Genomic DNA, 10,000 nt, shown 5'->3' on the forward strand with positions numbered 1-10,000 from the left:
GCGGAATGGCCTAGCGCCCGCACCGAACCCCGCCTGTCCGCCAGGCGGCCTCATGGTCCCCGTGCCCATCACCTCATTCAGCAACCCACAGCAGGAGGCCCACATGGAGGAGGCGCCCGCCTGCAGAAACAAACAACAAACAAAAGACGGTAATGAGAAAATATTCTGAGCCCACCTGCATCTCTCCCTTATACACACACGCCCACACAGACACACACACACACGCACACATACACACACACACAGACACGCACACGCCATACACACAGACACACAAACACATACACACACACACACACAGAGACACGCAAACGCCATACACACAGACACACAAACACATACACACACACACACACTCACACACACACAGGTGCACACAGGCACACACACACAGACACACAAGCACATACACACACGTAAATATAAATGAGAATGAGCAGATAAATACACACACATGTACAAACACAATTTTTTGTTGTTAAGAAGAAGTTGTTATATAAGGTTTTCTATTCAGTCAACCCATTGGCAGTATGATGACGCACTATGTGTGTTTGGGGAGAAACTGCCATGATGACACATCATCAACTGAAAATTCACAAGGTCTTTATATAATTTAATTTTATATTGTTTTTATATATTATATTATATTATATATATAAAAAAATAAAAAATGTATTTGTGGACATGTCAGATAGAATGTATTAATTCTCGGCTAACTACGTGTTTGAGAATCTATATGCTGCAAAACCAGCTAGCTGGGGCTGGGGGTGAAGACCTTCATGCTTGGGTCTTATTCTGATGCACAAACAGCTTGGCTCAAATGCAGAAGCTTCTGGAAGAACAACTTTAGCACAATGCAGCTTAGTTAAAGCATGCAGCAAAAGAGGCACTGGGATAACAACATGGGGATAGTGTTTCATCTCTCTTACAAGCTCAATAAAGCTCAATATCTTTATGTAAACTTCAGTTGCTCAGCAACATCGCCTGAGAGAGTGTGTGTGTGTCTGTGTGACAAACCTAATCTGCCGAATGGTTATTAAATTTCCCCATGAAGGCATATGTGCCTGTGAGCCAGCATGCACATGAACAAAAAAAAACAGGATTATAGAGGAGAGAGCCCTCGGAGCTCTCGGAGCCCTAGGAACCCTTGGAACCTTGGAATAGGATTCGTGTGGCATCGAGGCGAGATATTATGCCTCTAAGGCCTACCGGAGTCTGTCTGGATACATAAACAACCTTCTGCTTCTCTCTGGAGGGCTAATTACCTTAATAAAGAGAGAGGGCGCGAGGGAGAGTGGGAGCGGGAGAGGGAGAGGGAGAGGGAGAGAGGAAGAGTGGAGAGGGGGGGAAGTAATAGGAAACAGAATGACAATGTGATAAGAGAGAAATAATCATGATGATGATGAAGAAGATGATGCTGCGGATGATGAAGATGATGATGATGAAACTGATGAGAGCGATTAGAGGAGAAAGACAGAGGCAGCTTAATATTTAAGGAGGTTCAGATTCTGGGCTACCAGGAAGAGGGGTGTAGAGGCCAGGTGTTCAGGAGGAGGGGTGTAGAGGCCAGGTGTTCAGGAGGAGGGGTGTAGAGGCCAGGTGTTCAGGAACAGGGGTGTAGAGGCCAGGTGTTCAGGTAGAGGGGTGTAGAGACCAGGTGACCAGATATGTGAAGCTGTGTGTGGTAGAGGGAAGGTTTCGGTCACAACAAACAGATCTTTTAGCAGTTAAACTCACACAGCTCCCAATCACTGATGACCTCAAGGCATCAAATTAACTCACTCAACACACTCAACACACTTAACACACTCAACATACTTTATGTAGTGAGGATGCGTGAGTGTGCATTGATGCTTTTCTCTTTGGAAGTTTGAGAGTGAGCAAGTTTGTTTGTGTGTATGTGCCTAGGTGTATATGTGTGTATGTGTGTGTGTGTGTCTATGTGCGTGTGACACCAGCCACAGCTTCAGAGCCCAGAGTACACTCACACACATACAAAAAACATACTCACACATGAACAGACACAAGTACAGACATACACACACACACACACACACACACACACACACAAACAAACATACACATGCAAACACAACACACACATATAGATACACACACACACACACACACACATACACATATTCACAGTCACACACATATATGCATACACACATATGCGCACACACACAAGGACAGATAAATACACTCATACACACAGACAGATACACACAGACAAATTAGAGGATAAAAGGGAGAGATAGGGGGAAAGAGAGAAGACAGGAGAGGAAGACAGGAGGACAGAGAATTAGAGGACAGAAAGGGAGATGGAGAGACAAACAGATACATTAAGATGTGATAAATGACAGGGATTGGGGAATGGAAAGAGAGAGAGAGTAGGATAGAAGGATAGAGAGAGAACCAGACAAACGAAAAGAGACAGAGGTGAGGTGCGTGTTGTCTGACTAACTGTCTGGGAGGCGATGCGTAAGATGAAAACTGTAAGATGTGTGCCTCCCACAATGGAATGCTCAGGGCAGAAGTCCTCCCCCCAGCCCCATGGTGTCAATCAAACGGATAACGGACAGCACGGCCCTCCCCTTAGGTTAAGTCACAAGACCACGCATCTCTGACAGCTTTTGACCAAAGAACTGGTGCTAAAGCACTTACATAACATACACACACACTAACACACAGCACAAGTCAGGAATATACGTATGTGAACAGAGTAATTCAGATTGATTTCATTGAATTCATTGATACAAAAACATTTAAACATGTGCTCTGCATGCCCCTCCAGACACACACACACACACACACACACACACAGACACTCAAAGCAGGATGTGGTCGAGACACACTTTCCACTCCACACACACACACTCAGAGACACCCAGACATGGCTTTCCAGTGTACCTACACACATACAGAGATACATACACACACACCCATACACCACTTGAGCACTAATAATCCATAATGAGCTGTTCTCCACTCCATTCAAAAACACAGAAGCACTTACAAACCACACTCTACTCCACACACACACACACACACACACACACACACACACACACACACACACACACACACACACACACACACACACACACACACACACACACACACACACACACACACACACACACACACACACACACACACACACACACTCTCAGAGAGAGAGAGAGAGAGAGAGAGAGAGGGATATGTAGGATGTAATTGCCCTGGCTGTTTAAGGTTCTAAGTATTTATGTAGTAATTCAGCCTTTGCTTCAGCTTTGATGGTGTAATAATCACTGGGGTAAGGAAGGACATCCACCTTCTTTTTCATCCATGGGGGCATCACACACACATAAAACCTGTCAGCTGTTCGTGTGTGAGACAGCAGGAGCTTGACCAGGAGCTGGCCGCAGCTCCCTCAGCTCAGCAGAGAGGCCGGATGCTCATTACTGTAACGCTGCAGCTCTAAATGGCGTACGGTGAGGCCGTGTCATGGTGAGTTTATGTGTGTGTGCGGACCCATGGAGGATTCTCTGCTGGATGGTGTCAGCCTCCCTGAGTTCTACACACACAAATACACACACACACGCACACACACATGCACAGACACACACACACACACACACACACACACACACACACACACACACACACACACACATACATACACACACACACACACACACACCTGACCTTTCCACTGGGAACCTGACAGTCATGAGACGACCAGTGACCACCCGCAGCACTCAAGGACCTGAAGCTGTGCTCCAAAACACACTACCCTCTCAGACGCCAAAACGCCCCTCAAACATGGCGCTTCTCTTTGAAGTCAGATTAGTTGTTTTTTTTCTCTTGCCTTAACATTTTCTTATCGCAGTGAGGCAGCGATCCACACCACACAAAAGATGTGCTTTAATCCACTCTGACTACGTGTGTGAGTGGGGGACAGTGCAGGCAACCAGTGTGGGCTCCGAGTGACTGGCATCACTGGCACTGCGTGTGTGTATGTGTTGAAAAGTATGTGTCTGCTGCGTGTGTGTTATGCTGTGTGTGAGTGTGTATCGCATATGAGTGCGTAAGTGTGTATAGCATAGTGTGTATTGTTTATTGTATTGGCTCAGAGTGACAACACTGGCACTGTGTGTGTGTGTGTGTGTCTGTGAGTGTGTGTGTCTGTGTGTGTGTGTGTGTGTGTGTGTGTGTGTATGTGTGTGAATCATATAATTTATACATAGCGAGGCTATGATCTGAAACATGAGTCTGTAAGCTTGTGCCATGGGCATCAGCTGCAGTTGCTTATCTTTCAATCTAAATTCCAGTTGAACATGGAGGACAGTGCTAAGGCAGTGATGATTGGACTGGTGTTTCAGTCAATATAAAGCAAAAACCTTTTTTCCTTCTTTCCTTCTCAGCACAGTAGCTGCCACCTCACTCTCTCACATCTTTCTTGTCTCTATCCTCTCCCTTTCTTTCTCCCACGTTTTCTCTCTCACTCTCTCTCTCATGTCTTTCTTTTTCTCTTTCTCTCTCCCTCTCTGTCTGTCTCCTCTTGTATCCCAGAGTGTGTGGTGAGCGGCTGTTTTGACTCAAAGCCTTTTTCGACCAACAGGGAACAGGTTCCGTTCAGGATTCTTTGAACCTTGGTGCCATCTAGCGAACCAGCGCGTGTTTCCACAAATATTTGCGGAACCGTTATTATCAAGGATGCGTCATCAACATTGGGCCCTGCACAATGTAAAATGCATGGCGGAAGAAAACCGTGGTGGAAAGATGCCGGATCGCTTGGATTACTTGTGAGCAAACTGTGTAATCCAGCTTCACACTGGGCAAAAATCACTTTCTTTTGGTTCCAGGCAGCTGTGAACAAACTTTTTACCAATTTTATTTTGCTTGAAATGCTCAGAAAGGTTCCTAATCTGGTGTGTGAACACCCTCACCAGACACGCCAGGAAATAGCACAGATTGGACAAAAGAAGCTCATTTAACATCATTCACAGAAGCCTCTTTGGTATCGGTACTATAATGATTTCCATGACTGATTCTGTGCATAAAAAATACTGTGTTTCTGTGGCTCAGCTGTCACTTCTTCTGTTAAATGAATGAATAACGTAAACCACATGGCTGACAGAGCCCCAGCAGGTTTTCCATGAACTCCACTGGTTGCTGTGGATTGATGATGATGATGAGGAGGAGGAGGAGCAGGGGAGCTGAACTCTCTGTAGACGCCCAGGACTAAAGAATGGGCTCAGGCTCACATCATTGAAACTGCAGCTGCAACTGCAGCTGTGTCACAGTGTGTGTGAATAAAAGTATTGTGCGGGTACAAGCAGAATCACATAGCTGAGAAAGTCCCCGCGGGCTTCACACCACCCCAGTGAAGTGGACTTGCTCTCTTTAGAGCTCTGCGTGTGGACAGACGGGGGAGTTGGCAGACAGACGGAGTTTTAGCTACTTCCACCTCTGGGGAGGATCCAGAGAGCTGCTCACCAGCAGTCAAACAAATTTGGATCAGGAGCTTTTGGAGGCTGAGGTGATAAAACACAAACTCTCTAGTCCTCCTAAATAACACTGTAATATTAGAATATGATTGACATGTTTAATAACGGGGCTCTGTGAAATTGATTCTGGGGCGATTCCACATCCCCATTCATTCCCAAAACCACTTTGCCATCTTATAATTTCCAAAATACGGATCCAGCATGTTATATTACTTAGTGCAATTGCTTCACAGATTATTACCAAACCATTCAGTGAAGAAGGTAACCAACAAAACAAATCTCACTAACAAAAATGATTTCATCTTGTAAATATTAATATCTAAAGTCCAAATGATTTTGCAAGGGGTATAGATACACATGCTCACACCGACAAATGCCCATACATACATACAGAGAGAGAGAGAGAGAGAGAGAGAGAGAGAGAGACAGACAGACAGACAGAGAGCTTTGGCAAATAGGCCAGTACAATGATAAGCTCAGGCCCCTAACGGTATTCCCCATAGGAGACGGGGAACAGATGAAAGAGGACAGCTGAATCAGTGTCCTCCTTGCTTATGTTTATGATTTTAAAAGCTGCTTTTCAGTGGAAGGCAGATTAGGCGGGTCCAACGTCATAACGTCTCTTTGGGAAATGAAATGAAGGCTTTAGCTTCAGGCACACTTCATCATTTTGATCCGTGTCATAACAGCAAAACTAACCACTGCATGTTGCAGGCTGCTCAACTCAGCATACTCATACTCACACACTCTTCATACTTCATACTCACTCTATAACCATGAAAAACTCTTCACAACATGAAGAACTCTTCCAACTACGAAGACTTTGAAAACTGCCTCTTGAACAACACAATATAACACAATGATATCGCCTGTCAAATTCATAGCCATTCACGGATTTCTGTACTGTCAAAATGCCAAAACAGGACCATCATTGCCTTGCCTGACGGTCCGTAGCCTACCTTTAATTACCTTAAGTGAGTTAACAATCATTATCAGTATCAGCGTCATCATACACGGCATCATCACCACTGCCAAAACTATATATGCAATTGGCCTGTATTGCTTTTCGTGTCGTGGCGTTCAGCCCTGTTTCAAGCAGTTGTGTGAGGTGCTTCTTATTCACATTTCCTTGTCATTGACAGCTATCTGTCAGCCTGATCTCATTACGGGCGATTAACCTTCTGCGATGGATGGGTGACAGACAGTTGTGCTACCACATTTCGGAATAAAACGCACTGGAGTTGATATTTCTGTTTCACAAAATCTGCTAAATATAGATAAAATGTTGAAATTCTAAAACATTGCAAGATATTTAAAATGCATCTTCTTGCCACACAGACACACACACACACACACACCGGCGAAACCACCGGCACCGGTTTCAGAAATACTCGCGTGCTCAATTTCCCGTTTTAAACGACCGTGCAGTCCCAAAGCGTGTAGATGAAAATGAAATAATGTGTAGCCGGTATGTTTGTTAGTTTCGTTTCTTATTATATAAACTCAGATATTATTTGCCGTAAAGAGGCAAGTGCAAAAGTTGCGAAGCACAGTATACACCAGAGATTATCCTCGTTGACAATAACCTAGCTGTACTAAAAGAAAACCAGCACAGCATTTTTCATGATGTCACTGTACCTTCATCGCTACTCCCGGCTGTGGAATTTGTCAGATAATGACAAAATGATGCGCATTGCAAGGACAGACGGATTCACTCCATTACGTCTTCGCTTCCAGTCACTCCCAATATATTTGCAAAGAGAAGCATAACGTAATGGACTAGAATATTTCCACCAATCCGAATTAACCAAAGACGGCCTTATGCATAGCAGCCAATCGCTTTTGAGTGGGCGAGCCCGAGCCTCACTTTTATGTATAGAGGCCAATGGCGTATGAGTGGGCGTGTTCGGCCCCTGTGCGGGCACGCATGTGTGCAGGCGCAACATCCAGGCTCGGAGTACACACAGCTATTATAGAGCGACAGATGTTGATTCACACCACGAGCAGAACCAGGGTTGTGTGGAGATGATTTAAATTATTCTAAAAATCCCCCCTCTTTGACGTTTTCTTCCTCCTAGCAACACAGTAGGTCTCTTTGACTTTTGTGTTTTTTTGTTGTTGTTAACAATCTAGCTTGGCAGCCTATTTGTGCTCTTGTTTAAGATGTTTCCAAGAGAGCTGTTCCGATCTGGATGAAAGTACCAGGAAGGTGTAGGCTACACTATATGTGTCGTGTCTGTGTGTGCAAACAAGTGGTTGAGAGGTAGACAATGTCCATTCTGACTAGAGCAGTGACAGATATTTACAGAATAAATGCTCTAATCTTAATTTCAAAATTGGGTCTTCAGAGCGTGAAATTCCCTGCAGGTGCATCTTTCATGGGAACTCTTCCCTCCCTAATCTGACAGTCTGACATCAACACCACATCAAGAACGCCATCTAGAGTCACAATAAGGAAGTGCACAAAATGGTCAGATCTAATTTTTAAATAACTTTGCTGAGGCTGGAGTATGGGCAAAACTTTCCAGTTCAATTTTAATTGCCTTTAGCTCCACGGTGTGAAAATGATCGAATCGAAACCCATTTGAGTCAACTTCGAGTGCTGGATACTTTTTTACCTGACTCTAGTTGTCCGATGGAACTCTGCGCTACCTAACAGATTTATGTGGAAACGTCAGATACGTTCCACACGAGAAGAGAAGATTTGAGCAAATTATATTAATAAGTTAACTGGTACTCTCAGGTCCACACTGGCTCCTATACAGCTGTCCAGCCAATTAACACGAATAATAAGTAACCACACTGATCTTAACAGAGCAGAGTAAACAGCCATCGTAACCCCAAACTATTACAGGATTGAATGTCACAGCTTGCACATATGCCCTTAATTTATGATTATCATCAAATCTGTTTTAAGGTAACAACAAGTCATGACAGAGATTATTCAGGATGAATTTTCTGTCTTTCAGTTTCTATTAAAGAATATAATACTGTTGTGGCTCCACTGGGAAACTTGTCCTGACATATTTAACTGTTTTTGAGGCTGAGAGAAATATGACACCCGGAAAAAAGACTCACCATCATCAGTCATCGAGTACAGCATCATGCTTCGGCACAGAAAATATTTTCATGTGGTTAAATCCAAGCAGTCTGTCTGCAGCCATGTTATTTAATCATCCATAGGAATTCAGTTGTTTATTTATGAATTACTGTAATTATCATTTTAATCATTATTTTATCATTGTATGTAACCATCACTAAGTGGACACAGTTATTGCTTAACATCTGTGTTGGTGCCATTGTCTGATCCCTACTGAGTTGGGCTGTCTGCATGTTATAAAGGCTGTGAGGAATTGAGAATAACTGCAAACATCAATAACAGCACAGTTATTAGTGATACAAGTTTGCTAGCAACCAAATTGGTGTATTTTGGCAATGTGGTTGGTCATGTGTTGGTCAAAGCTTTACTTGCATCCCAGACCACACAGCTACATAGCCTGGGCGGCTGGGGAGAACAACAGGTCTGTTTGTCTGACTGTCACACAACCATATCTAATGGGAAATTAATTTGAAGATGATACCAAAACCTCAAAAAGTGGTTAATTCCTGCAAACTGATGCAGAGACACTGCTAACATGCTGCTGTTTTAAGATAAGCTGTTACCAGAGGGAGAGACAATATTCAAAGATTATCTGTTACACAGGCAAAGGCTAGAAGGAGAAATACCAGCTTGTGGATAAGGTAGAGACAGTGAGGGTAGTTGCCACTTTTCCCAGTCCAGCTGCTTGCTAAGGCATAGACTAATATGCTATACTGTTCCCTGACCAGCAGGGGAAGCAGTGGGACAACCTCCTGGTGGTTACATCACTTAAGTCCCTGAGGGCCACAGCAGAGACACAAAGACACTACTGTGTTAATATAAGATAAACAAGCAGACCACACATGCATGTTTGTTCACACATGACAACCAGACAACTGCCAATAACTGCAAACACAGCAGCAATGGTACATCAGAGAATATGTTGCTCAAGAACTCAAAAGATGTTATGCTGTTCTCTTGTGAGGTGCAAATGATGTCTTATTAAAATTGGATGTTTGTCATTTGTACATCCTGCAGTAAAGGAACAAGGTAAGGAGTGGCACACACCCGAAATCATAAAGTAATTAATTGCAACTTTACGATTCCGAAGGATCGTCCTCAGGCAAAGTCAGTTCCTTGTCCCATAATAAACCCTTCTTGCATACTGGTACACATCACACACACACACACACACACACACACACACACACACACGCACACACACACACACACACACACACACACACACACACACACACACACGCACACTCACACGCACGCATACGCACACAAACACACTTAAACACACAGGCTTGCCTTGGTTGTAACGCAAGGCAAACATCACACAAGCACCCATAGGGAGGGTGAATGTTTTTAGATTAAAGACTTATAAAGGAACAAAGACATATATATATACGCCTGA

At 43.9% G+C, this 10,000-nt stretch overlaps 1 protein-coding gene across 1 annotated transcript in view; it reads right to left on the bottom strand.

Moving 5' to 3' along the window:
- Window positions 1-117, bottom strand: part of rnf34b (ring finger protein 34b) — a gene marked incomplete at its 3' end in the record, with an annotated part of 12,304 nt that extends 12,187 nt beyond the window's left edge. The window contains exon 1 of the mRNA XM_080847247.1: window positions 1-117. This exon is cut by the window's left edge and continues 126 nt beyond it. Coding sequence (XP_080703373.1) covers window positions 1-105 — 105 coding nt within the window. The 5' untranslated portion in view covers window positions 106-117.
- Window positions 118-10,000: the final 9,883 nt, after the last annotated feature.

The sequence above is a fragment of the Sprattus sprattus genome (genome assembly GCF_963457725.1).
Source record: "Sprattus sprattus genome assembly, chromosome: 11".
Taxonomy (NCBI): Eukaryota; Metazoa; Chordata; class Actinopteri; order Clupeiformes; family Clupeidae; genus Sprattus; species Sprattus sprattus.